The 27,293-nt window shown below is 61.8% G+C and overlaps 1 protein-coding gene across 1 annotated transcript in view; it reads left to right on the top strand.

The window, feature by feature from the left end:
- The first annotated feature begins 622 nt into the window (after positions 1–622).
- GSE1 (Gse1 coiled-coil protein) overlaps positions 623–27,293 on the top strand; it is a 100,066-nt gene continuing 73,395 nt past the window's right edge. The window contains 1 exon segment of the mRNA XM_055726630.1: positions 623–2,025. Coding sequence (XP_055582605.1) covers positions 1,036–2,025 — 990 coding nt within the window. The 5' untranslated portion in view covers positions 623–1,035.

The raw sequence follows: 27,293 nt of genomic DNA, 5'->3' as shown, positions 1-27,293 counted from the left end.
CGGGGAGGAGGCGGGCGGCGGCGGGCGGGGGGGGAGCGCTCGGCAAACCCGCCCCCCGAGCCTGCGTGTCCGGCGGAGCCGGGGGATGAGCCGGGGGCGGCGATGAGCGCGGCGGGGCCGGGGGCGGCGGCGGCGCCGCTCTCCCGCAAGCAGCGGCTGATGGCCGCGCTGGCGGCCGGCGAAGCGGCGGTGGCGGGCGGCCCCGGGGCTCCGCAACCCCCGGCGCCTCCGCTCTGCTGCTTCATCTGCGGCGGCGGCATCAGCCGCGGCAAAGAGCTAAAGCTTCAAGTGCGGCCCCCCCGCGACCACCGACCCTTCTTCCCCTTCCTCCAGCACCAGGAGCCGGCGCCCGGCGCCCGCGCCGTCTCGGCGGAGGGCTGCGCCTTGGTCTGCGCCGTCTGTCGCTGTTTCCTGGGCGAGCAGTGGGACTCCTTCGAGCGCAGCCGCACGCCGGTGGAGAAGCGCATGTACTGGCTCAAGCGGCCCCATCAGTGCGAGGCGGCGGCGGCGGCGGCGGGGGGAGCCGGGCTGCGGCGGGGGGCCACGGGCTGGGACCCCGCCGCGCCGCCGCGCCGCCCCGCCGGCCAGGAGGAGGAGGAGGAAGAGGAGGAGGAGGAGGAGGAAGGGCCGGCGGCCGGCTCCGAGCTCTCCGAGCTCTCCGACGCCGAGCCCCTCTCGGAGCCCGAGGGGGCGGGCGACGCGGCGCGGCCCACCCCGGCGGCGGCGGCGGCGGGCAAGCGGGGGCCGCCCCGCTGCTCCTCGGAGGAGAGCGAGATCAACATCACCAGCGAGGAGGAGGAGGAGGAGGAGGAGGAGGGCAGCGAGCGGCCCGCTTGGGCATCGGGCACCGCCTGTTACATCTGCGGCAGCCCCTTGTCGCCCACCACCCAGCACCGCGTCCACGTGCAGAAGCAGGAGAAGACCTCGCCGGCACCCTTCTTCCCCTTCCTCTGGCTGCACAGCCCCCCGCCCGGCGCCCAGCCCCTCTCGCCCACGGGCAGCACCCTGGTGTGTCCCTGCTGCTTCGCCTCCCTCATGCAGCAGTGGCAAAGCTTCGAGCTGGCCAACGTGCCCGTGCTGCAGCGGCTCTACGTGGTGCCCCTCAACGCCGGCGCCATGCCCGCCAAGGGGCGGCGAGGGCTGAAGGAGGACGGGGTGGGCGCCCCACCGGTGCCCGAGGCTTGCTACCTCTGCGGGGAGGAGTGCGGCAAGGAGGCGAGGCCGGTGGCAGCCAAGATCACCAACGGCAATGCGAAGAGCACCATGCATTTCCCCTTCCTCAGCCTCCTGCCTTGCCCGCCCAGCGCCAAGGGGTTGAACAAGCACTGGGAAGTGAGCAGCTGCCGCAAGTGCTTCGGGGTCTTGCAGGACCTGTGGGCCATGTACAGGGCCTGCCACAACGAGGAGCTCATCACCTCGGTGCAGAGCTTCCTGGGCAGGTACCACCAGGTCTTCTCCACCAGCGATCCCGGCAGCTTGGCCAGCCACCCTGCCGTCGTCAAGCCCGGTCCCACCTCCGTCTGCTACATCTGCGGGGCCGAGCTGGGAGCTGGCAGAGAGTTCCAGCTCAATGTCAACCCACCAGGGCGATTTGGGGAGAAGGAGCCCTTTTTCCCCTTCCTGACGGTCTACCCACCCGCCCCGCGGGCCAGACCGGCTGACTCGACCGGGCTGGTGGCCACCTGCATCCTCTGCTACCATGACCTGCTGGGGCAGTGGCTGCAGCACGAGGGCAGGAACTCCCACCACCCCAGCAGCGCCTGGTCCCGGCAATACAAAGTGGAGACCTTCGTCTGCTTCTTCTGCCGGCAAGAGAAGAAGCGATGCCTTGGATTAAAAGCGGTTCAAGTGGCCAGGCTCCCCGTCTTCCTCTACACCCTCCGCGTGGCCAACAGCTTGCTGGTGGATGATGGGAAGCAGTTGACCATCGGCGCTTGTGCCGAGTGCGGTGCCGTGGTCCTGGCTGGCAAGAGCGTGACCCCGCCAGAGCTGTTGGCAGTGGCACCCTCGGCGCTCCTCCCCAAGGTAAGGCGGTTGGCCCGGACCCCATCCCTCTCCTCCCAGCGTTTCCCAGCTCTGGCATTGAGGAGGAGGTGGAGCGGTGACATAGATGGATGCTCTCTGTTCGGGTCTGGTCCCTGGGGGCGAACGCTGATGGATGGGGTGCCTTTAGCAATGAACTTTTGGAGCTGTCAAGCTGCGAAGGAACAGATAAAAATCCTTCCAAGAGGTGGGGAGAGCCAAGACCTGTCCTGTTGCAGAAGCGTGTGTCTGTGTTACTGGCGCCTGCTTGCTCGCAGCCCTGCACGAGGGAGGTGGGGGCCAGCACGGAGGAAATCCTGATCCCGTACCTCTCGCTGTCAAGGGTGATCAGCGGGGCCAGAGGGGAGGGAGGGCTGCCTGGCCTGCCCTCCACGGCAGCATCCTCGGGAAGCTCGAAGGAGCGCATGGCCTTCCGCTGCCCTAGGAAACTTCCCAAGTTATCTCCGGTTGTATAAGCTGTCTTAATCAAAGGGTTTCCCCTTGGAGAAACACCGGCTCTTCCTGCAGCTGGGGGAGCTAATGTGCGGGCTCGGGGCTGGGTGCTCCCCACCTGTGCTGCTCTGGTTATCCAGCAGCGAGGGACCCCCAGGCAGCATCCCTCCAAGCCACCGTGACGGAGCCCTGCGGCTCTGAAGGGTGTCATGGGTGTCATCGCCGGGTGCTGCCAGATTTCGCGGGTTGCTCTTTTCTGTACCTCCCGCTGGGGTTACGCAGGGTGCTTTGGGGGCATCACCTAGAAAGCAGCACGGCAGGGCAAAGGTTTACTAGTCGCAAGCTTGCCTTTCTCACAGGATGGGGAAATAACTGCTTTTACCCTTGAATTTCCAGCTTGCAGGAGTGTGCTGGAGAGCCGCTGCTCTGTATCTGCAGACCAGGCCCCAGGCTGGGCTCCGTAAAATGCCAGCATCCTAAATCCCCGCGTTCATTTTCAAAGTCTTTGGGCTCCGTTCGTAGCCAGAACCCTGCAGCTCTCCGAAGCACTGGCATTTTCTTTAGAAATGTAAACCAGCCCTTCCAAGACAGCGCTCCTTTTCTCTCCGGTTGCTCTCCCTTGGCTGGTTACAAATAAAATTTTCCGTTCAGCTGTGCTGGCTCCCAAGCTGGGGTGACGCTGCTTGGAGAGCAACCGGGCTGCACACACCGGAGGTCGGTGTGCGGTGCGGAGACTGCCAGGATGGCACGGGAGGTTGGGTTGGCGCCGGCGATGGGAATACTCCAGAAGCCATTGCTTTTGAGTAGTTTCCTCCAGGCTCCATCTGAGCTGGACTGCCCCAACATCATTGCAGGTCATCCGTGGATGCTTTGTGATGATTTATTTTCAGGCTTGCCCACATGGGAGTCTGCTTCCAGCCAACACGACTCACTGTGTGCTGAGGGGTCTCAGGTGGTGGAGACTTTCCGGGTGTTGGAGTTGGTGTGGGGCTGCATGAGTTGCGCTGCCCACGTGGGCACAGCCACGCTGCCCATCTGTCCATCCCCTGCTCTGGTGGCATTTGCAAGGTGCTGGAGCCCTGGCTGGCTGGTGGCCCTGGAGGGCTCAGGAGTCAGGCGAGCATCCCACGGTGCTGACCCAGGGGAGGGTGCTGGGATGATGCTCCAGCAGAGCCCGTGCTGGTGCAGCTGATGAGGGGGTGGCATCCACATGTCCCCCGCTGATGTTTCACGCTGCTACCTTGTTAGTGTCCCCAGGCCATGTCATGGGGACATTATGGATAGCAATTCTGTCCCAGCTCACATTCTGGTGTTGTGTGCTCGGGAGTGCATCCCATGGGGTCCCTTAGTGACCCCCCTGGAACCCAGCATTTCTCAGGCACACCAGTTCTTGTCCCCGCTGGCCCCAGCCCCAAACTCCCACTTGGGTTCCTGCCTGCAGCCCTGTCTCTGACCCAAGCAGCTATGAAAAGCTTTTGTGTGGGGCTATGAAAGGCAGCGGAGGCGGAGGAGGAAGAGGAGGAGAACGCAGGCAGGCAGAGTGGCAGGGGGCAAGGCAGAGCTGCCTAGAGAGAGCATGGCTGGTCTGGGCACCGTTCTGCTTTGCTGGGCTCTGCCATGTCCTGGTGGTGACTCTGCCTGGCCAGAAGGTCCTCTCGCCTTTTCCCTCCCTGTCTCCACATGCTTTCCATCGGGCTGAGACCTCACAGATGTCAAGGTTATTTAAAACATGGCTTAATACTTGGGTAGGGTTCTTGGCTAATTTAACTGTACCCTTGTTCAGGCACGCTTGCTGCTGAAAGTAACCCTGGGCGAGCCTTTCACTCCTGTGTGACACCCAGGTCCCAACTCAAATGAAAGCAGACAGGAGGGAGTGAGCCTGAGGGGTTAAAACCATCTCCCCGTTCCTCCTTGCAGCTCTGCAACTTCATTTTTTTGAACGCAGGTGCTTTTTCACACACTCAGGATTGACACCCGGCTGCACTTAGAGCTGGTGGTTTACTACTGTCCTGGCTGCAGGTGGTTGATTCAGACGGCTCAAAGTTTGAGGCAATGAGTAAATGTACCAAATGTCACCAGATTCCGCCCCCTCCAGCATCCCTCTCTCTTAGCAGGACAGCAAGATCAGGGTTCAGGTCATCTCTATTACAGCTTGGAGGTGCTAATGAGGGAACCCTACACCTGAGGCTCATCAAGAGGGTGGAGGCTTTGGTATTTTGGGTGGGGTGGTGCCCCTGCTGCTGGTTCGGTGTTGGGGAATGGTGGGGTGGGTGCTGCTCTGTAGAGGTGTGGTGCTGCTGGTGGTTCTACCTGCTGCAGGAGGGTCTCCCAAAGGTAAGGTCTGCCTGGCAGAGGGGCTGCTGCAGAAACCTTGTTGTTGGCTTGTGTGGGGTGGGTTTGGTTCTCCCACCAAGGAAAATGGTAATGCTGAGTTTTGGTAATAGACATCCCTGGTATGGGTGTCCTTTGGCTTGTTGCTTTTGGTCCCCTCCAAGGCATGTGGATGTGTGCTCTGAGAATGCATCTTCTTTCCAGCTGTGTCCCTTGCAAGGGGAACCTGCACAGATCTATGTACCCATTGGTGCAGGGCTCCTGGGTTTGGGGTGGCTGCTGCCACCAGGTATGATGTCTCATCTTTCTAATCCAGAGAAACCACCTGTGCATCCCACTGTCGAGCCCTGCTGCTGGCTGGGAGAAGCTGGCTCCCTGGGGCTCTGTGGGACAAGCAGCCGCTGCGAGCAGAGCAGGTGTTGAGGCTGATTGCTTTGAATAACCCATAAAACACCCAGCTTTGGCTGGTGTCCAGAGGCGATGCTGACCTGTGTCCCCGGCCGGCTGTGCCTGCTGAAGAGGCCACTGAAGCCACCCCTCGAGCCCTCCTGCCCTCTCTAAAGGGGTGAAGCCCTGTGTCACCAGTGCTCCCGGGTCAAGGGCTGTTTGTGCTCGACCTGGCTGTTGTTTTCTGTGCTTGCTCTGAACCTTTCCCTCTGCCAGCACTGGAAAAGCTTCCCCTGCCTTTCTGACTCTTCCCATCCTCGCCTGCCACTGCTCTTGCTGCAGTTACGTACCCGTAAAAGTGAGCTCTGTTGGTTTTCTTTCCTCACATGCAACTTTCTGCAAGTACATTCAGGTTTCTGGAAAGCTCATGAATCCCACCATAACTCAAGCAAAGCTGTTCAAGTTTGTTTTGGGTGCAAAATCTGCAGCTGGTGCCGTCCTGCTCCTTGGGAGCACCCAGAGCTCGCTGCCATCTCTCCAGCTCTGTCCTCAGGCTGCTTTCTGAGCATCATCTGGCATTTTCCATGTCTTGTTCCTGCTTTGCAGGGGACACCTGAGTCTTGTTGCATGGGGCTGTGCCCGAGTTCACTGCGTTTATTGCTTGGCAGCAGTGGTGTTAGCTCAGCTGGGGATTTGGCCCCTTTTTTCAGGTTACAAGCTTCAAAGGTCATGCTGTGTTTCCAAAATGCTATGTCGAGCTTACAGCTGTTGGTGGGCATTTTCTTTTTGGCTTTTGAAAAAGGGTTTGGGCAAACATCAAAGGGTTCTTGTCTTCTCAACTGAACCTTGTCCCACTGATGCTGAGCAGCAGCTGAAACTCCTGGATGCCATGAAAACAAACCCGGGGGTGGAGGGGTGACACCTGACTGCCCTCTCGACGAATTCCTGGTGAGGGTATGGATATTCGGGTGTATTGCAGCATGAGAAACAAGGAACCTGTGCAGGAAGGGTCCCAGGTCGTAGCCAGGCAGGCAGGACCTCTGGTTTCTTTGCATCTTTTATTAATTTTGAAGCAAACCAAAAGTGGTCTGGTGACTGGGGGTGTTTTGAGTGGTTGCACTTTGTCTGCCAAGCTGATGGCTCTTCAATGAGTCCCCAGCCTGGGCTTCATGTGTGGGCTCCAGAGGGGTGGCATGGGCTGCATCGGGCTTCTGCTCGTCCCTTAAATGTAAGGGAGGAGCAGAGCTGGTCTCACCACAATTTTTTGGCTTCTAGCTCGGCTTGGCTTTGGTGGTTTTATCTGTGCCAATTCTTGCCATCACTAATTCTAGCAGATACAGAGCAAAATCAGGCCAAGGTATTTTAAGCCAAAGTTACTGGGATAAACCTGTTTTGTTTGCAGCATATGTCTATGTAAAGATGTTTTTAGCAAGGGTCACGTTGCCTTTCAGCAAAGCAGCTTCCTCCGCAGTGCTTGCTGCGGCTAACACCGACTGGGTCTGGCATTTTCGGATGAGATCTCAATCCGGGCACGGAGGTGGCAATATAATCATGATATGACTTCATGTCTCGGGGCACGGCCTCCTGCGGGATCGTGTTCCCAGATGGCAAACAAAGAAACAACACGAGGAAAATGTGCCGCTTGCTTTTTCCTGCCGATGAGGTCAGGGAGGGTTTGGTATGTACCCAGCCAGGCTAGAAACCCATACCCCTCTGTCCCTCCATCCCTCTTCATCCTCACTCACTGCTTAGATTGTTTCAGGGTCACCCCATGGGCCGGTAGCTCATCCCCCCAGTGTCTCCAGCTGGGGGTCAGCATCCTTCAACCGTGATGGGGGGGATGACAGCAAAGGGGGCTTTTGCTTTGGTCAGGCTGACCTTGCTGTACCAGCTGTCCAAAATACCAGGGCTCCTGTGCTGCTGCCAGTCGCCGCGTCCTCCAGACCTTGTGCTGACTCCACAGCTCACCAGCTGGCTGCTATATATTTATTTTTTACCCACCCACCCCCTCCCCGCCCCTTGTCTTCTCTCTGCCTTTCCCAAAAGCAGCAGCAGAGGACTGGCAGCTCAAGCACTGCTGCTCTTCTGCAAGCACCTGCCAAAAATGCTGGCCTGAAATGTGTGCTGCCCAGGAAACCCTGCCTGCACCCCCCAAAATATCCCCCGCAGCCTCCCGGGGAGAGGGGCCGGCTCCGCTCTGGTCCCCTGCAGTGAAAATGCTTTCGCAACCGCTGGAGCATCTTGGAGCAGCCTCCCTGTCTGCGCTTTGTGCGAAGCCATGGCCAAGTCCTGAGATGGGGTAGAGGGACGGCTGGCTCTGGCTGTTGTGGACAGACAGATGTTTTGTCCAGATACTTGGCCTTTCCTGGCTGCCTGGGAAGCATGGTCACGGAGGCCAGCCCGGGATGCTCTTCAGCCGCTTCCCAGTGAGGGGGAACATCCCTGCTGTAGCAGCATGGGCGCCTGCGTTGGCAACTACGTGGGTAACGGCATGAGCTGGCTTTTCACCGTCTTGTGCCCCGCAAACACGCCAGCTAGGTCCTGTGCCAACACCTCCGCTGTCATCGTCCTCAGTGGCTGAGCTGGGGCCAAGGAGATGTCTCCATCTCCTGAGCAGGTTTTGGGGACCTCCTGGGCACAGGGCACAGCTGTTTTGCCAGGAGCCTGTTTGCACCTTGCTGGCTGCAATGGGTGCCTGCTGTGCCCTGGATCTGTTCCCATGCTGGTTTTGGGTTGTGGGGGGAGCTGTTTGCTCCCTGCCAGCACCTTTGGCACAGGGTACTCCCCAGCTTCTCAGGAAGCTCCTGCTGGTCCTGTGCTACTGGGCAGCATCTGGTCAGATGTTGCCCATCCTCCCTGCATCAAAAAGTCTGTGCCGCCTGCTGGCGTCCTGAGCTTGAAGGGGTGGCATGGAAATGTCCCTCCGGTGTGCTGGGGACGTTGCCCTCCTTAGGCACTGCCAGGCTGGGGGCTTGCAGGGGCACATGTGTGAGGGTGATGGGGCAGGAGCATCCCAGTGCTTGGGGAGCAGGGTGGGAGCTTGAGAAGGAGCCACTGGAGCTCAGCCGGTGGTGGCAGGCTCCCAGCCGTGCTGGGCTTTCCTCTGCCGTGAGCAGCTGGTGATGGGAGACCTTCCAGCAGCACAATCCTCCCAGGCCCCGGCCAAGGGTTCTGACAGCTCCAGGTCCCCCCGCCGCCAAGGCAGGCAGCAGCAGCACCTCGAGCGTGCCTTGGCTCCTTGCAGAGCCAGTGCTGTGTGTTGGCAGGTGCCAGCCCTGCTTTTGGGGATGCGGTGCTGCTCCTTACTTGCACCCTTGCTTGCAAAACGCATTGCCCCTGGCTGTCAGAGCCCAGTTCCCCTCCCTGTGCCGTGCAGAGGATGCTGCAGCCCCAGTGCCAGCCTGGGCCACCGCGGGCAGGTCGTGGTTTGCTCCCGCTGCCGGGCGAGCAGCTGCTCTGGCGCAGCACTGGCAGCCCCAGCCGCCCCAATGCACATGAGCCTTGCTGCGGCATGGCTGGATAAACAGCCTCGTGCAGCTGGCCTGGCCTCAGAGTGACTTTTTCTCCCCCTGGATCTTCAGTAGCAGGGTGAGGAGGAAGAGAATGGCTCCAGGAGGGACTTCTGGCTGGGCTGGGAGGAGGAGGACGTTACCTGGGTGCACTTTGCAGCCTGGCATGAATATGATGCTGCTTCTCCCTCTTTATTTTCCTTATTTTCCTCCCTGCTTCCCCATTAGTGCAAGTGCTGCCGGGCTTTAGTAGCTCTCGGGAGACTGAAGTCATCTGTTTACCCGTGGAGCTGGCGTGCTCGGAGCAGCAGCTGCCCTGGCTTTCCTTCTCTAACCTGCCGGCCCGCAGCGAGGTGCCTGTGCCGAGCGTGCCGCAACCCGCGCCGGGGCAGGGCGAGCACCGTGGCTGCCTGGCATCGCACACCGGTGGCATGTGCGAAATGGGGCTTGGGGGGGGGGGCCCTGTGCTGTCGTGTTGCGGGTGTAGGAGCTCCCTCCAGCCAGGGAACTGCTGAGACACTGTGTTTCAGTGCCTGTGTACAAGCATGGGTGCTGGACGGGTCATCCCTGGTTGCAGCAGGGACCCACCGCAGGATTTACCGGGGGCTGTTCAAGCCCTTGCACACAAACTCAGGAAATCGCTGTCTGGCCCAGTGCTGCCTTTTCCCGTCGGCATCCGGCAGGGCCGGCCACAGCATCGCCTGCGCTGGTACCCGGGGAGAGCTTGGTGCTGGCACGGGTGAGCAACAGGGTGCTGGGTCTTGGGGCTGGCTTTGAATGGGGGGGGAAGCGTGGGGAGGATGCTGGCACCCCCCTGGGAGCAGGAGCAGGGCAGGAGGGTTCACAGGGACTGGTTTGCGCCCCGTGCTCTATCCCAGCTCCTCCTGGTGAATTGTTGGCTTCTAGTTTAGAGCTAAACCAAAGCTGAGAGCCAGCTGGGATGCAAGGGTCATCGGGGGAGATGGGTGGTGGTGACCCTGCATCCAGGAGCATCACCCCTTTGCTGGGGGGACAGGCAGCTGCCTGCTGTGGCCAGAGGGCAGGAGCGCAGTGGTGGTTTCCAGCCAGGGAGGAAGATGTTGGGGCTGACTTAGCACAAAGCCCAGGCTGTTCCCAGGGTGCCTGCCCGCCCCCCCCCCCGGTGACCCCCCATCAAGGCTGTGTCCCGGTATGCTGGCACCTGGTGTGTCCCCAGCACCTGCTGCTTTTGGGGCTGGGGACTTTCATCATAGGAGCATCTCGCCTCTTCGAGCCCCAGCCAGGGCTGGGCACCTGTCCCTGCAGGACCCACTGCACCCTGTGGCACAGCCCGGGCTCTGCTGCAGCCCTGTGCAGGGTGGTTTCCCCTGTTGACCCTCCAAAATAGTTTTGATTGTGTCCCCCCCAGCTTTGCCCCCCTTGGAGCATCAGCTGACAGCTCCCGGGGGGGGCAGCAGCAGCTGCCTCCGTCCCCAAGGAGCTGGATGCAAGGATGCTGCGGTCACTGGCAGGGACCTCAGAGCTGGGAACATTTTGGTGACGGCCAAGGCGTCAACCTCTCTCGCTCGGTGGTTTGCAGCCGCGGCGGGGTGGACAGACCAAGGGAGGGAGGGATGGGTGGACAGACAGACAGCTGTGCAAGGCGTCTCGGGGGCTGTGTGCGGGGTCTGGGGCAAGCAGCAAATTGCCACCATCACCTCCCATCTGCTTGCAGCATGTTTCTGGAAGCGGGCTGACTTCAGTCGGCTGTGAAGCTTTTCATCGGGTGATGATCAAGTGCTAGTGATTTCAGTTATTACCCTGGCCAGGAATAAATATATATATATATATATATGTATGTCTCCTGCCCTCCCTCCTTGTCTTCACTGCTAAAACAGCTGCGTTTTCTTCTTTCCATCTCTCCCCCCGTTCCTCGGAGCAGGCAGCATGAGTTATCCCAAAGTGAAAACATGGTGAAGACAAGGCCCTTCAGTTTTCCCGGGAGGTAACCATGCCAAGGTCAACCTGGCGTGGGGATGGGGCCCTGGCTGCCGCTGCCGCCCTGGCTCTCGGGTGTGGGTGGGCACCCCAGGGGGCTCGGCATGCCCCGGCCGTCCCCGGTGAGGAGGGCTCCCCGGGGAGCTGGGGGGAAGCTGCCTCTCCTGCCTGCAGACAGAGTCCAGATGCCCTGGCTGCGGCGTCTCTGGAGGGGGAGATGAATTTGCTCCTGCCGTCTTCTGTTTTCAGTCCAGAACATCTGCACAGTAACTGGGAAATCTGGGCTTTCTCCTGCTTCTCGGCCAGGTCCTGTCAGTCCTTTCCTCTTCCAAAAAGGGGTTTGGTGGTGGTTTTTTTTTTTTTTCCGCCTTTCCCTCTGTTGCTTGTGCTGTGTAACCTGCTCCCGGCTGTGTATCCTGTCAGGGCAGTGCCTGGATTTTACTCCAGGGCTGGCTTTTGGGTGACCCCCATCTCTGCCACCCTCTTGAGCAGCCAGCTGGGGATATGGACTCCCCCAGGAGCAGGTTTTCCCACAGGGCTGTTCCAGGATGGGTGACTGGTGGGATGCACTGGGGTCACACAAGCTGCTACATCACTTATTTATTCCAGCTGTTTTTCCCTTGCTGTTCCCCCCACCCAGTCCTGCGTTCAGCCTGATCCTGCATCCCCAGAGCCTGGGCACTGCTTGCAGCGTGCTTGGGACTGTCCAACCCCTTTGCTGCCCGTGGCTCCCTCCCAAGAGCTTGCACTGGGAAACACACAGGGCTGTGGCTGGGTGGGGGCCACCCTGGTCCCAGATCCCTCCCCTGGCCCCAGCTCCCCGTTATTTCCAGCAGCGAGCGGCTTGGCAGGCCTGGCCCTGGGCTGGCCAGGGTGGTTCTTGGCTTGGCAGCATCCCGCGCGGGTGAGGTTTCTTCTGCAGCCCTGCTGCTGGCTGGGGCTCCTGGCAGGGCTGCGCCTGGGTGCTGGGCACCCTGGGCACCTCCTCTTCCTTTCCCAGTGCTGCTTCTACAATGCAGCTACGGGGTCCCTCAGCAATGCATCACCCCCATATCTGCAGCCCTTGAGGAGGAATAAATCCTGCTGTGTCGCGTGTCCTTCCTCCCTATGCATGGACAACCCTTGCTTTCAGCAACCTGACCTTCCTGCACCTGGGCTACTGGTGTCTGGTGAGCCCTAACCCCGCACCATCCTTTATCATACCCCCGTGTCCTTCATACACAATGTTTTCCCCCACCTCTTTGCTTGCCTCTTTGTCCCTTCGCTGTGATCCACCCCCCCCTCACCCTGCTTGCTGCCCTGTTTCTGGCTGTACTGGCCCCGTGCCTGGCACTCTCTGCTCGGAGTGGAAGGAGGGCAAAGCCTGGGTGATGCCAGCGAAGGTTTGACCCTGGTTTGAAGAAAGGACCAACCGATCAGAGGGCATTTGGGGCCACAGATATTTTGGGTGCCGTCTCCCTTGCGGGTCCCTACGTGCAGAGCCTGTGGCTGGATTGCAGCCAGGGCAGGCCAGGGTGAGCTGGGGTCTTGCAGCACCCAAAGAGGCAGTGGAGGTTGGAGATGCCACCCCTCTTTTGGCACTTTGGGGACCCTAGGGCAGGTGCCTGAATATGCAAGTGGTGCTGCCTCCCCTTGGGTTTCCTGCTCCTGGGGAGGGGGCAACCCTCAGGACAGGGTGATTTTGGGTGGGCTCAAGGGCCACCCTGCTGGCCGGAGGAGACGGCTGGGAGCTGGGCACCCCTGGGCACCTGGTGGTGACGTGTGCCCGATGTCCCCGTCCTGGGGACAGCCGCCTGGCTTCACAGCTGCTATTTCTGGCCAGCCCATGGCCTCTGTGCCGCAGTCAGCAGTGCCAGGGCAGGCAGTGTCCCGCTGCCGGCAGCTGCTGCCCTTTTCCTTTTCATTCTCTCTTGCACCCGTGGGATTGATGGGGATGGGATGAGGAATCCCCCCTGGCGTGGGCAGCAGTGGAGAAGCTTGAGACCTCTTGGGATCTCCCCCCACAGCCCTGTTTTCCTCCCGTTTAAACCCGGCATACGTCTCTGTTTGGTGGGCGGCTGTAAAAATAGCACTTGGTTTGAGTTAGGAGGGTGGTGGGGAAGGGCTGGGAGGGGGCTGGGGTGCGGGGGGGAGGTCCGGTTTCTCCCTTTCCTGGAGGAATTAGGGAGGCCACATGCTGCCAGGAGTGTTTGGCTGGTAGAGGCAAGCGGAGGCTCCGAGGAGGCGAGCAGGCGTCCGCACAGATGGAAATTTGATCACCCACGGCTCAACAGATTGTTTGATTTATTTTAAAATCAAGCAGATGGCTGCAACAGGAGTTTGTTTAAGTTCAGCTCCGAGCTGGGCCAACGGCCAGGATACTCAGGGGGTAGGCGTGCCAAAAAATGTTCAATGACTTTGGTCATCACCCACCTCTCCTCCTCCTCCTCCCCGCTCCCTCGCTCCAGCGCACACACCCCGGCTCCCCCTCTTATCACATCCTCGCCTTCATCTCTTGGCTCTAGCATCTCGCTTTGTCTCTCCCGGGTGGGTGAGCAGGCTTGCCCTCCACTTTTCCTCCCCGTCGGGAGGGTTTAACTCTTCCCCATCCATCCCCTTGCCCCAGCTCTCTTGTACTGTGGGGGTGCAGGGGGTCCCCCAATAGAAAAAGGGAGCAACTCCTTCCACGAGCTCCTTCCTTGTCTCTTCCTTCTCTGGGTCTGACTTGGGGTGCAGTGCAGTGGGTGGGGGTCCTGGCTGGGTGCCCTGACCCACATGGTCACCCCTCCGTGTTGGGGAGGTGGTGAATGGGTGCTGGTGTTGCCCCACCCTGCCCTGAATCAGCAGTGGCCTGAATGTACACGGGGTCCCAGCAGCGTGTGATGCTGCCAGACGGGGAGGACATCAAGTGCTTGGCCCGAGTCCTCTGTCTTGGGGTGTGAGGGGTGACCTGGGGATGGAGAAGAGACCCTGGTGCAGCTCTTGCTGGCTCTGGGTGTGTTTCTGGCCTCGCTGCCATATGGCCGGCAGGGAAGGGGCTGGAGGAGCTGGTGGGAAGCAGCCTGGTATGTGCTAAACCATCATAAACGGGCCAGGGGAGGCTGCGCTCAGCGCTTTAAACAGCTCTGCGCCACCGGGCTGGCTCTGTGAGGGGGTCCAGCCCCCCCCCCCCAGGGCAGCATGGAGTCCCCAGCACAAGTGGCTGTGTCCCCTTGCCTTGCCAAGGGGCATCTTGGATGCTCTCTGTAGCAGGAGCAAGGACCTCTCTGCAGCTGCTGGGATGAGCAAGTGGGGTGCTCCAGGAGCACCAGGCATCCTACTCCTTGGTGGCCTCGGGATGTCCATTTGATGTTTGATCTGTGCCAGCCCCGTGCCCCTCCCAGCACATCGGCAGGTTTGGCGCAGGGCCGGTGCACCCTCTTGCTGCAGGTTTTCACGCTGGGGAATTGCCTGTCATCCCATTTCTAGAAGCAGGGCAGCTGGGCGGTGGGACCAGGCTTTTACCCAGCACCCAGCCCCTCTCCACGGCCGGGCTGGGGGGCTGCGGGTCCCGCTGGGGGGAGGGCCGGGGCTGGAAGGGGTTAAGGCAGGCGAAGGAAAACAAGAGTGCTGCAGGGCCTGGGTGGCTGACAAGCCAAACAACTGTTTTTGACTCACTGTTGCTGCCTTGCCAAGTGCAATTGCTTCCACATTCCCATCCCCTGGCTGGAGGGGCGCGGGGAGATGTTGGCTTTTCGCGGTCAGGAGGGGAAGGGGGATGCCGGGGGGAGCGGCAGCGGGAAGGGTTGGCTCCACACCGCTTTTTCTTGGCTCTTCTCTCTTTTATTCCCCTCCCTGTCAAGCGGTGGGAAGGGGCAGAGGGTGATGCTGCTGGGGGGGTGATGCTGCTAGGGTTGCTCATGCCAGCTCCTGGTGGAACATCCCTTCTGCTGGCCCTAAAGGTGGAAGAGGGAATGGGGGGGCTGAAATGCACCCCCAAGGTTGGGCTTCCCTGCCTTCTCTTGCTGTTTGACTGGGGGGGGGGGGGGGGAACACGACGACGACCCTGAAAGGTGGCTCCTTCCCTGCCAGGGTGTGCTGATGGGTGTTGGGGGGCAGCAGCAGCAGCCCTCTGCCCCTTCTTTAGCTCTTGTACCTCTTCTCCCGCAGCAACCGAGGACGGAGCCCCGCAGCCTTGATATCCCTATTGCAGCCCCCCAGCAGGGATGGGGAGTGACCCCTTTGCAAGAGATGTGGGGTCTCGTGTGGGGCTGGGCCCCCCGCTGTGCCTGGCTGGGAGCAGTGAACTGAGTGTGCTTCGGGGGCAAATCTGTCAGCAGGGTTTTGGAGGGGGGGGGGGTACAGACACACTAATAAAATCCCCAGGCCTCTGAGTGCTGGTGCTGTTTTGTTGCAGACAGCAAGAAATAAGCCCTTGGAGAAGAGGCTTGGTAGTTACAGTGAAGATTTGAGCTACTCGGGGTCGCTGCTTTGTGGAGTTAATTATCATCTGAGTCTGGGTTTTTGGTGGTTGGTGGTGTTTTTTTTTTGTTTTTTTGGGGTTTTTTTTGTTCTTTGGGATTATTTCTTGGCAAACGAGGCGTTGTTTTAAAGGACTGAGCTCTGCTCCCTCTGAACTCCTGGCTGCTAAGTGGTATGTAGGAGATCCTGGTCTTAAAAAAAACCCAAAATACACACCCTCAGAAAAGCCTTGCTGCCTTTGCAGTGCAAATACGGGGTCTGAGGCAGCTCAGGAAGATTTTGTGTGTATTCCTGGAGCCATTTCCTTGGGGGATCTGGAGCAGTAACCTCCTGTGGGGGCCCTGGCATTGCACATCCCTCCTGGGCAGCGCTGGGTTAGAGCGTGGTACTTCCCTGGGAGCACCAAGCAGCACCTGGCTGGCCGGGAGCCACTGCGCTGCCGAGGGGCTGGTGGCAGGGGAGGATGCGGAAATCTCCTGGAAGCAGCATCCAGGGGGACACTTGGTCCTTGCAGGGCTGGGGGCTGTTTGGTCCCCCTGACAAAGTCCAGCCTGGGTTGTCGTGCCTGGAGGGAAACCCCCCCAGCCTTTGGGAAGGTGTGAGGGTGTGCTGTGAGCTGGCCCTTGGGTGAGGAGGGGGCTTTGGGGATCATCTGGCAGCAGCTTCCCCTGTTGGGATGCTGCAGGGTTGGGACATCACTCTGGCATTGCATCCCCCTTGCTCTCCAGCTGCCGGGGCTCTGCAGCCGCCTCTCCCCGCTTTGCAGAGGTCATTTCACCCCTCCTGGCTGTGGCAAGGGTCCGTGCGTGCCCTCGGAGCTGGGGCTGTGCTCCAGGGGAGCTGGCCTGGATGCTGTCAGCTGCATGGGATAAACATGGTCCCTGATGGGAGGGAAGGCAAATGCACACCTGGCTCCTGGTCTGGCCCCGGAGCTGCTCCCATGGGATGCAACACTTTGGAGTGATTCCTCTTGCCCCTGCCACTGGTACCTGTTTAATCTCAACCTTGTGCTGAAACCTGCGGGAAAGGATGCGGTGGCAATCTTCGGGTGTTGCAGAGCAGGAGCTGGCAGTGGTGGAGGTTGGGATGAAAACCCTTTTCCCTGTTAATGCTTCAGGGAGGACTCGCACAGCTTTGCCTGAAGTGTCCCCCATCCGCTGGGGATGCGGGAGAGCCGGCTCGTGCTCCAGTTGTCAGCTGTGATGTTACACCACTGGGATAAACACACCATCCATCATCCTTGCACCAGGAGGGCTGTCTGGCCAACCTCTGCCTGTCCCCTCATGTGCATCCGCGCCACCCTGCCGGGGTTCATCCCCCCTGTGCCCATCACCCTGGTGTCGTGTCACCGGAGGCAAATCCTCCAAACTCCCCGGTGGGGACAAGGGGAAGCAAAGGGCCCTCTTGGTGCTTCCCAGCCACAAGTGGCAGGGGATGCCCGTGGTCCCCCTTGTCGGACACCTTGTCGGCTCCTAATCTGGACATGAGAAGGCAATTAGGGGCCGGGATCCCCTTTCCGAGGCAGCAGATGGGGCACGGTGACGCGCCGTGGGGCTGGGGAGCAGCAGCAGCAGCGGGGCGGGCGCGCAGCGGCTCTGCCTCCTAATGTGTTTGCAAATCCTCACCAGCTGAGGGGATTAAAGCCGGCATCTGGCTCGCTTTATAATATTAAAACAAAGGGAGTTGTAGGCGCCATGATCGGGGGCAGGCGAGGGAGGGAGGGAGCGCGTGGGCAAGGGGGGAGGCTGCTGCTCTGCTCGCTGTGCTGGGAAAATCTGCAGGACCACCCCCCCACCCCCCAAGTCCTTCCCAGGAGATTTTCCCCAGGGAATAAAACAGCTCAGTGGGGGTGTCCTTACCCCACCAGCCTGCGCAGCCCATCCTGCAGCACAGTGCAGGAGGTGGCTCCCAATCCAGCTGCCCCGGGATGAAGGGCAATGCTGGGGATGCTAGAGGCGGGTGGGTTGTGGGGGTTTTTTTGGTGGTTTGGTTTTTTTTTTTTTTTGATGTGTGTGTTGTGGGGTATTTTTTTTTGGTTGGTTTTTCTTTTGTTTTGTGGGGAGGGGGGTGTTATATCTGCTTTTTCCACCCCGTTGCGCTGTTCTGGAAGCGGCAAGAATTCAGGAAGCCGGCGTGCGGCGAGTGCCAAGTCAGGCTGTACCGCAGCCAAGCCCCTGCTTGTTTTCTCGTCTTGCTGGAGCCAGTAAGTGACCTTATTAGCTTAGGGGGCAGCTGCCTTATTAACACACATCTGGCGGTGAGGAGGCCGCATAGTCCCTATATTGTCTCCCTGCCTGCTCCTAACCCGGCGGTACAGTACTGGGGGGGCTCGCCCCACAGCTTCTCCCACCCCCCAGTAGCAGGGCTGGTACCCAGACGGCCCTGCTCCCCCCATCCAGCGCATCAACCCAGGAGAGCTTTATACTGGGGAGGTGGCAGGATTAGGCAGATGGTGTTTTGGGTCTGTTGAAGATTATAATTTAAGATTATAATCTGTGCAAGGTTATAATCTGCAGCAGACTGGGTAGGGCCCCCCCTCGGTGTGGGGGCTGGGCTGCTGGCATTCCCATGGATGCTACTCCATCTTCCACAGCCCTTTCTTCTTTCCTGTGGGGTAGGCTCTGCTTTTTGGGGCACAGCATCACCCCTCAGAACAGGGGATTACTCTGAAGGGCTGGACCACCCATGCAGCATCCTCACATCCCTGCCAGCGGCCAGGGTGGGCACTGGGATTTCCCCCCGGTATGTGGCAGGGATCAGCGGTGGAGCATCCCGCAGCAAGGAGAGCCTCCAGCGCACTGGCTTCAGGGCTTTTCCAGCAGATTTGGCCCTTGAAGGGGGCAGGTTCCTGAGGGGTGCGAGCTGGGGGGCTCGCACTCTGCCGGGATGGCAGGCTGGGGGCTTTGCCATGCACCAGATCGCTCTGGTCTCTGCTCAGGGCTGTCCTGGTGAGTGCACATCCCACCCACAGCCACCCATCATCCTCACGTGGGACCTGCCCGCAGGGCCACTGCCAGCCCCACGCCTGTCGCTCGCCCTCACCTGGCACTGTCACGCTTCCTCTCCCTGGCTATAATTAGAGCCAAGCCAGAGGGGGCCCCCACACCGCATCGCCCCGGCACGGCGCATCCCAGAGGGCCACAGGCGAGCCGGGATGGAGGGGAGCCGGGGTGCTGGGTGCCTGCCCACACCTCTGCCGCGCAGGGATGCCCTTTGTCCTTCTTGGCGTGTGGGGGAACTCGGCAGCTCTTGGCTTCTCCCTCCTGTTTTGGAAATTCAAAACATTTACAGGGCGGCCCACTCGCGCCCTGCCTGGCACGGAGCGAGGCACTTGGCTGACTCCTCTGCTTTCCTTGGCTGCTTCTCCCTCATGTTCATGCTCGGGGGGGCCTTTTCTCCACCCCCTCCACCCCCCCCCCTTTTTTTTTTGGTTAGATTTTATTATTTTCCTATGGTATAAGCTTGAAAAAACACCACCAGCCTGCAGGAAAGGCTATCGAGGGGGACAGAAGGCAGAGGCCAGGGCAAGCGTGGTGGTGCCAGTGCCGGATGGCCCCTCGTGCTGACCTTGCTCTCCGCCGGGAAGGGCGGCTGTGCCGGGCAGCCAGAGCAGGAGCAGCCCTTCGTTGCACCAGCACTAATGAGCTCTGCCTGAGCAGAAGGATTAATTAGCTGCTGGGAGGGGGAGGGCATCTTTCTGCTGTGACTCCGGTGCTGCTGGGTGCAGCGGTGGAGCCTGGCACGGCACAGCGCCTGGTGCTGCAGCACTGGCAGCGCTTTTGCTCGTGGCCGGGGGCTGCCAGGAGGATGCTCTGGAAGGAGCTGTGGTTCTTCCCGGAGCAAACGCTGTGGGCCAGGTGGGGAGAGGAAATCCCTGAATGAGCCAGTGCCATGCTGGGAAGTCGTGAGAGCCGCTGCTCACCTGGGCTCCTACCCTCTTTATTTCCCAGTTTTTTGTTTAAAAAAAAAAGCCTTGTGGATGGGGGTTTTGCTGCATGGTTGTTCTCATGCCGTTGTCCTGTTGGGAATGGGAGCTGAGGGTGGGACCTGGATGTGGCATGAGCACTTAAATACATCCTGTGGTGTCTAACGTGACCCTAATGGGGATGAGGTGGCAGCTGGTGTGGAGCAGTGCACGGGCAGGGTCCGGCAGCATGCAGGGGCTCAGCGCTGGCCCCAGTTCTGCTATTGAGGTGGCAGCTGGTGTGGAGCAGTGCACGGGCAGGGTCCGGCAGCATGCAGGGGCTCAGCGCTGGCCCCAGTTCTGCTGTAGCTGGGCCAAAATCTGCAGGGCTCAGGGATGCTCAGAAGCGCTGTGCTGGGGACTGTCACCCTCCCGTCCCTGGTGGGGGACATCAGACCTGGCCTGGGGGCTTTTGGCATCCCATTGAGCTGGGAGGATTGTGGGGGTGGTGGGTGGTGGGGCTGCTCCGTGTCCCATCCTCCCACCAGCCGAGGATGGAGGATGTGGTACCCATCTCCCTCAGGCACGCAAGACAGCCAGGCAGGGGGAGGGGATGACACACGGGCTGGGGGGGGGGGGGGGGGGGGCCTGGAGAGACGAGCAGGGACATTGTGTTGAGGCCGGGAAGGTCGTGAGGACGTGGAGCTTGAACCTGAATTAGATGGTAATTGCGACGTGCCTAATTACAGGGAAAGAGCAAATCACTCTGGTGCTTCATAAAGTGTCTGACATGGAATAACGAGGATAATTAGCAATCAGACGGGAAGCTGCTACCTCCCTGCTCACACACCGTCCCCCCAAAGCCCCGTGGAGCCCCGCTCCCCTCCTGCCTCGCGGGTCCCACTCTGCAAAGCATCTGCCCCTGCGTGGGGTGGCTGCATCGCTTTTGCCCCCCCCGCCCCCGCCCTAGCATGGGGCATCTGCCCCTCTCTGGTAAGGGACATCAGCCCTGCAAAGCCACCCGTGCAGGGGCGAGGTGCAGCTGGTGGCCGTGTCCCCCCCCCCCTGCCAAGGGGGTCCGGTGGCCGTGCCAGGCATCCCTGCACGTGTGGATGTCCAGCCGTGCTGCGCGGTGCCGGCAATGCATTAATGCTGGCTGACGCTAGAGCGCACCAGAAGCATGTCGTGGCATCCTCCCGGGGACACCGGCCGCCTGCCCACAGGCACCCCAGGGTGGCCCCAGGGGCACCCACTGCCACCTCGCCGGGGACCCCGGCTGCCCTCAGTGCCCGCAGGGGATGGCGTTAGTGCACGTGTCAGGGCTGTGATTGACGTTGCCTAATTGCACCTGGGGCTCGACCCCTCGGAGGAGCCAGGAGGGGTGGAGGAATGTGGCACCCCCAAAAAACACCCCTGTCCTCCCGGCCATCATCACCCGCAGGGGACCAGGAGGAGGGCAAGGAATATCTGGCTCCCAATCAGCTGCATCTTTTAATGATGCTGTAGTTGGCTTAGGGAGTGCGTCCCCCTCAGAGAGGCTGTGCTGTGCTGGGGGGCTCACCTCAAACGTTGTGACACCCCCCCACCCACCCCCATCCCAGAGTAGGGGGGATGGAGAAGCATCCCCTGGATAGCACTGCCCCAGGCGGGGGCTGATATCACAGCCTCCAGCCCCCTCCCCAGTGTATCCCCCACCACCCCCCATGTGAAACCTGTCCCCTCCTGCCACCCGGGGAGGACTTGCTGCCCTTGGGCAGGTGACAGGCACCCAAAGGCTGAGCAGTAACCTCCCTCCCAGGCACGGAGGGACCTTCCAGCCCCCAATATGACCCTGGTTTGGGAGTGCGATGTTGCTTTGGTGGTTTCACTCCAGCTACTCCTTTCCCTGGAGGTCCTGTGGCCACCTTGCTCCTGTTCCCCACCACCCCATGATCTGACACCCCCAGGGACCATTCCTCTACCCCCTTCCCAGCACCTCCCGGGAAGCCTGCAGTAGATCCCAGCGTGGTTTTCAGATTGGTCCCACTGCTGGGGTTGCAGAGTGGGCTGGGCATGCCGGTGGCATTGCGGGGATGGGTGCGGGTGGCCCTGGGTGCCGAGGTCATGCTTCCCAGTCTGTCCTATGTGCATGTCTCCTTGCCGTCTCTCCTGGGGCTTTTTTTGGTAGTGGTTTTATTTTTTTTTGTTTCCCCCCTCTTTGAGCAGCTGTTCTCTAATAAGCTGTTAATGATGATACAGTAAGTAGACGCAGAGAGTCCTACGGGAGCTGCCACGATTTGTGTAATTGGCCTCGGAGGAGACAAAAGTATCTAATATTTACATGCCGGTATTAGTCCCCTGGGAGTGCTGTCTGGGCTGGCACAGGGAAGGCAGCTCCCAGCCTCAACCTGTCTGCTCCCAGATGATGGATCATCAGATCTCTAATGTATGGAAATAGCTGCGTGGCGGCTGGGGGGGTGGTGGTGTCCCTGCACCATGCTGCCGGCTGGGCATGCCTCAGGGTCCCCCCCCCTAGAAGCCTGAATGTGGCATAGGGAGACCCCTGAGAGCCTGTGGATGGCATGGGACAGGGGAGGACCCAGACAGCCGAGCATCACCATGGCTTGCTTGGCACCCAGATGGTTTGTGGGAGCAGCGGGGCTTGGCTGAGCTGCTTCCCAAGGGAGGATGCTCTGGCGTGGGGAGCCCTGCGCCAGTGCGGGATGGAGACAGGAGCTGGGGCTCCCCAGGGTGGGTTTCCAGGGGCTTTGGCTGGGCTCACAAGGCACAAACAGGCTCCCATGCTGGCTGGCCAGTGCCTGGAGTGAGGGGAGGGAGCTAGAGAGGGGTACTTGCAGTCTGGCCATCAAGCACCTTCTCCCCTGTGCCAGCATGTGGGGTGGGTCCGCCGGGAGCTGTGCCGGAGCTCCCGGATGGGCAGGTTGGAAAGCAGTGCTAGTGTCTTGCTCCCAGATGGCTGGGTGAGCCGTGGGGCTGGGCGGCTGCCGTAACACTGCCTGTAGCGTTCCTGCCTGCAGCCAGTAAGGCCTTTATAGCAGGGGAAACTGAGGCACAGCAGGGCTGGGGAGCAGACTGCCCTCCCAGTAGCCCTGATCCTGCTGGGGTCTTTCCCTGGGCCCCATCCTGCTCATATCATGGACAGGGGTGCTCACTGGGGCTTTGCTGCTTCCCCTGGTACCCAGACCCCCTAAATGTGGTGTGTCCCCAAGACTCTGGGGCTGTCCCCTCTTGCTGGGGATCAGACACTGGCCAGGTTTGCTTCAGTGTCACTGCCACTGACCTGAGCCATGTCAGTGTGCTGAGGCTGTGCTCGCTCTGGTGCACATGTTCCTGCACCCCCAAACCTGCCAGCGGCCCTCCAAGGAAGAGATGCCAGCAGGAGGGGGGTGGCATGGAGACGTCCATCCATGAGTAGTGGGGCCAGACTGGGGCGCAGGGGTGGGTGCATCTTTATTCCCTGCCTGGGGCAGAAGATGAGGGGGTGCCATGGTACCCCAACCCATCTCCTGTTGCACACTGTGGCTCTGGAAGGGGGACCCTGGCACCATGCTGTGCCCCCACAGCCCTGGGGGATCGCACACACGCCCCTTTTCCACCCAGATTCCTGCTTTCCCATTGCCGTGGCAACCTCTGGCATGGCAACTCAGGGCCTTTTGCAAGGGGATGTCTCACATGTGCCCTCCCCATCCCTGGGGTCCCTCCCGGGCGGAAGAGGGAGGTGAAGAGGGCTGGTGCGGGTGGCCAGGGGGGGTTAGTTTCCAGTGTGCCAAGCTGGGCATTACTGTTTGCCCTGTGTTGCCCTGCCGCCCGCAGAATCAAAGGCGCAGTGTTTTGCAACAGCTTAAAAGGAGAGCAGGCAGGTTTGCTTTGGAGGCTGCTGGCCTCATCCTGCCCGCTGGGGCCGGGCTGGGTGCTGCCAGGACCTGCCAGTTGCAGCTGGGGTTATCTGGGGGCTCCAGCGGGGCTGTGATGGGAAACGGGTGCGAGGTGAAGGCTGCTGAGCCCTGTCAGGCTCGTGGCAGGGGTGGAGGTGCTCAGGCAGAGTCTCGTGGGTACACACCGATGTCGCAGCGATGGGAAGCTGGTGGCTTCTGGCCATCCCTCCCTCCATCCCTTTGCATGTGTCCTCTCTGCTCCCGGTCTGGGATGCTTTGGCCTCTCTGTCCCTGGCCTCCCGCCAGGCTTTTCCCACACTCGCTAATCCTGGGCTCCAGCCCCGGCTGTTGCTGCCACCTCCCAAACCCTGGGAGCAGCTGCTGAAATATCCCGGAGCTGGGGAAGCAGGACCTGGCCCCCGACCTCCCCCAGGAGCTGGTGCTTTGCTGGGGCAGTGGGTTTGGCATGGGGACAACATGCAGCCTGGGTGTCCCCAAGTCCCCTGCCTTGTCTGCAACCCCTTGTCCGGGACAAGGTTGGGTGGACTTCGTGTTTGCAAAGGGTTTAGTGCACCCTGGCTGCATCCTGCCCACTCAGCACCCTCTGCCATCGCAGGTGTGCTTTGTGGTACCCATGGGGAGTAGGGAAGCATCCCTGGGTGCTTGCAGGCTCTTCTGGCTTGGGACTGCGGGTTTATTGACCCCATGCCTCTGCTGTGTGTGTGTTTGGGGGGTTAGGATCCCCCCGGCTCCTTCCCTCCCTCCTGCCTTAGCTGTTAAATCTGCTAAGCAGGGGAATCACGCAGTCGCCATCTGCGAGCCTGCCAATAATGGGATTAACTCTTTCCCCCGGCCAGGGCTGAGCCTGATGGTGTTTTGGGCACCCCCTTCCCAGGGTACCACCCTTTGGGAACCAGCCCGCCAGGAGATGCTGGGTCGCAGGGCTTGCTGGGGACATCCCCAGTCTGTCCGCATGCAGATCTGAGCCACCAGCGTGGCCTTGCTGCTCCCCTGCCTCAGTTCCCCCCCCCCCCCCCCCCCCCCCCAGTTTCCCCCCCTGCCAAGCAGGGTGCTTTCGAGCACTGCAAACAGCTCTGTGCTCCTGGCAGCACAGGAGCCGCTTTGCCTGCGGGGGACACACACACACGCACGGGCAGGGGGGCAATGGCAAGCCGTGCCCCCCACCCCTAGAGGTGGTGGGAGGCAGAGGTCCCTGTCCCCCCACCCCGGGATGCTGGCTGCCCACTGGCGGGGCTGGGGCAGGGGTGGAGCGCTCGGACGGGGGGGCACGGGGGATACCCCCCCCCCCCCCCCCAGCCATGCAGCTTCAGGACTGTTCCCGGGGGGGGGGGGAGTGCGTGCCCCCGTTAATCCTCTTAGGCGCTGGCGGTCCGGCTGGGCTGCGCCCCGGAGCAGCTGGTGGGGCTGGATCCGGCCGCTGCCCGCCCTCCCCTCCCAACAGGTGCCCCCCCGGCCCCCCCCGGCTGCCGGAGCCATCGCTTCCCCCTCCCCGTCGGGGCTGGGCGCGGGGCGAAGGGCTCCTCGCAGCAGGCAGCCCCCTCCCCCGGAGGCCGGCCCGGGAGCGCTCATTAATTATCTAATCTTCCCTTTATGTTTAATTTACAGCCCCGCGCGGCTCTGGCCATATGCTGCTTTTGTTGTGTCTGGCTCTTTGTTGTGGCAGGCAGCGGGGGCTGGCGAGACCCCCCCCTCCCCCCCCCCCGCCAGCCTTTGATCCCCCCCATCCTCCCCAGCGCCACCCTCCAGCCACCCCCGCGGCACAGCGGCGAGCCCCGGGGAGGGGGTAAGTGCCTTTTTCTCGGTTATTAATTTCTCTGACCCCCCCTCCCCGCCCGGCGGTTCGGGATTTGATGGTGCGTGTGCGCGGCGCTGCCGCCTCCCGCTCGCTGCCGCCGGGTCCCCGCTCCTGCCCGCAGCCCGCAGGTAGGTGCAGGGTAGGCAGCTGCCTGTACCCACCCCAACCCCCCAGCCCGAAGGGGGGGGTGGTGGTGTGGTGTACCCGGGGGAAGGGGGTGTCCTTGCTGGGGGTGGAGGGGGGAGCAGGGTGATGAACCCCCCCGGACTTGTTGCGTGCCCCCCCAAGCTGCCAGGCTGGGGGGCCTGGGGGGCAGCCCCTGCTGTGGAGTGGGTGTGTGGGGGTGTGTCTGGGGGGTGGTGCAGCAGTGGGACCCCCTGTGGCACCCCAGCCTGCCGTGGGTACCAGGGGGGCTCGGCGCAACTTGCCGCAAAGTTTGTACGGTGCTGCCAGGCTGGCTGGCGGGTTTTTTATATTATTTTTATTTCAGAAACCAGTAAAATGGTCTCTCTGCACCCCAGCAAGCCTGTAGGCTGCTTTCCTGGGGGGCATCCCAACAGGGGCGCTCCCCCGGGGCTGCAGCACACGCACTCATCCTCGGGGGGGGGTGCGGGTCTGGCAACCCCAGGGGCACAGCGGTGCTCGGCAGGGGGGTGAAGGGATTTGGGCCACATGGCCACTGCCTCCCTGGCAGTGCCTGGCTCTGTTTGTGGGTGATGGGGGGCAAAGCTGCCCCCCGCCCCAGGTGCTCAGCTGGGTGGGCTGAGGTTGGAGCCGTCTGCCTCGGAGGGATGCCCGCGGCTGGGTGGCCCTGGAGCAGGCAGCATCCCCACAGGCTGCCGGTCCTTCGCCTCCTGGCCTCGCCTCCTGCCCCCGGGCTGTGCCGGTCCCACTGCGGGCAGGGCATGCCCAAACGTCCGCCGTAGGGCTCCGGGCAGCATGGGCGGGGGTCTGTGCTCTTGCTGGGTGTCTGTCTGCCTGCAGCTGCTGCCCACCCCCCTACCAGCCGGCGGGGAGGAGGGGTGATGCGGTGGGGCCGCAGGCAGGCGGCGGGCACGGTGGGTGCCAAGCCGCGGGCCTGCCTTGGCGGTGGGAGCCATGTGCCGGGCCAAGCGCTGGGCTGGCAGCAGCGCACAGGCTCTCCCTGCAGTGACACATAAGGTCACCACGACCGCCAGGGAGGTGGCCCTGCCAGGGCATGCTGGCTCCGGCGGTGGCTCCTGCGTGCCGGGAGCCACGAGGCGGTGGCAGGAGCCTGTCCCTGGGGCCAGCGAGCTGCTCGCCAGGTGAACAAACGCCCTTTCATGCTCGGTAGAGGCAGCTGGCTCGGTAACTCATCCTGCCGCTGGGCACGCTGCCTGCCGTGGGGGTCTTTGGGGATGGATGAGGGACCCCTCATCCTTGGGGGGCTGCCAGGGGAGCCCTATCTCCTGAGGTGGGACGTGGCACCAGGGAACAGTGCCAGCTGCTGGCGCAGCCTCAGCGGGGGCGATGGCACGGGGGCAGTGCCCGCTGACCCACGCATGTGTCCTGGCAGCGAGATGACATCTCTGCTGCGTCCCTTGCATGTGGGGCTGGCTGTGCCCATGCAGCCTGTGGTGCCAACTGGGCTGGCCCTTCTCGGGGTTGTTTTCCACCGGCCGGTTGTGGAGAGCAGAGGAGGGGCTGTGCCGCCGCGGTGGCTCATGGCAGGTGGCTGCTGCCGCTGTCTCGCCGAGGCCTGTCCCCACACAAAGCCCGGCTCCCTCCCTCCCTCCCAGCCCCACGCCGCGGGGCTGCTTGCCAAGTGAGACGCCGGGGCTCTGCGCCGCGGCAGGTTTGCACTGCGTGTTGCAAGAAGCAGCCAAAATGTAGCGCTGGGCTCCCCCCGTGGCTGCCCAGCCTCTGCCTGTGCCCCTGGCATCCCTGCTGGCTCCTGGATGTTGGGGAGACTGAGGCAGCGGGGCAGGAGGTACCTTGCCCGAGGGACCCAGTGCCAGGGCTGGGGAGAGAAGACAGGATTCTTGGCACAGGCTGGCATTGCCGCGCTCTCTGCCTGCGGGTGAGGGTTGCTCTTTGCAGGGTGTTGCAGGCTGGCTCTCCCGCCGGTGCCATGGCGGGGCTCGCTGCTGTGCTTCACCCCTGCTTTTGCAGGGCTGCTCACCACAGGGAGGCCCCCTGGGGACCATGGCTCCATCCCCGCTGGTGACACCCCCAGCTCGGCGCTGGTGAAAGGGGTGATTGTCCTCTCCGGGGGTGGCCGGCGCCCAGCGTGGTGTGTGGCAGGGCTGGCACGGGCAGCGGGTTGGCCTTGGCCCCCTGCCCGCTGCTGTGCCCTTCTCCAGTGGCAGCTGCCTGTGGGCACAGCTTGGCAGCCGTCCTGCCTGCGGGCTTGGCCGGGGCAGGACCTGTGCTCCCCTGGGCCACGGCATCGCTGCTGCACAGGCTGGCAACACCCGGTGCCGGTGCCGTGGCTGTCATGAGTTTGCAGTTCTCAGCCCAGCAGTGGCTTTTTCTCCTGGATCCCAGTGCCAGCTCCGTCCCTAAAGCACAGCCTGGTGGGGGCAGGCTCAGAGGGGATGAGCAGGGAGCCAGTTCTCCCTGCGCTCCTGAAAACTCCC

Source organism: Falco cherrug, chromosome 14 (genome assembly GCF_023634085.1).
Source record: "Falco cherrug isolate bFalChe1 chromosome 14, bFalChe1.pri, whole genome shotgun sequence".
Lineage (NCBI taxonomy): Eukaryota > Metazoa > Chordata > Aves > Falconiformes > Falconidae > Falco > Falco cherrug.
The sequence above is the reverse complement of the archived record's forward strand: the minus strand, read 5'-3'. Positions and strand labels throughout refer to the sequence as shown.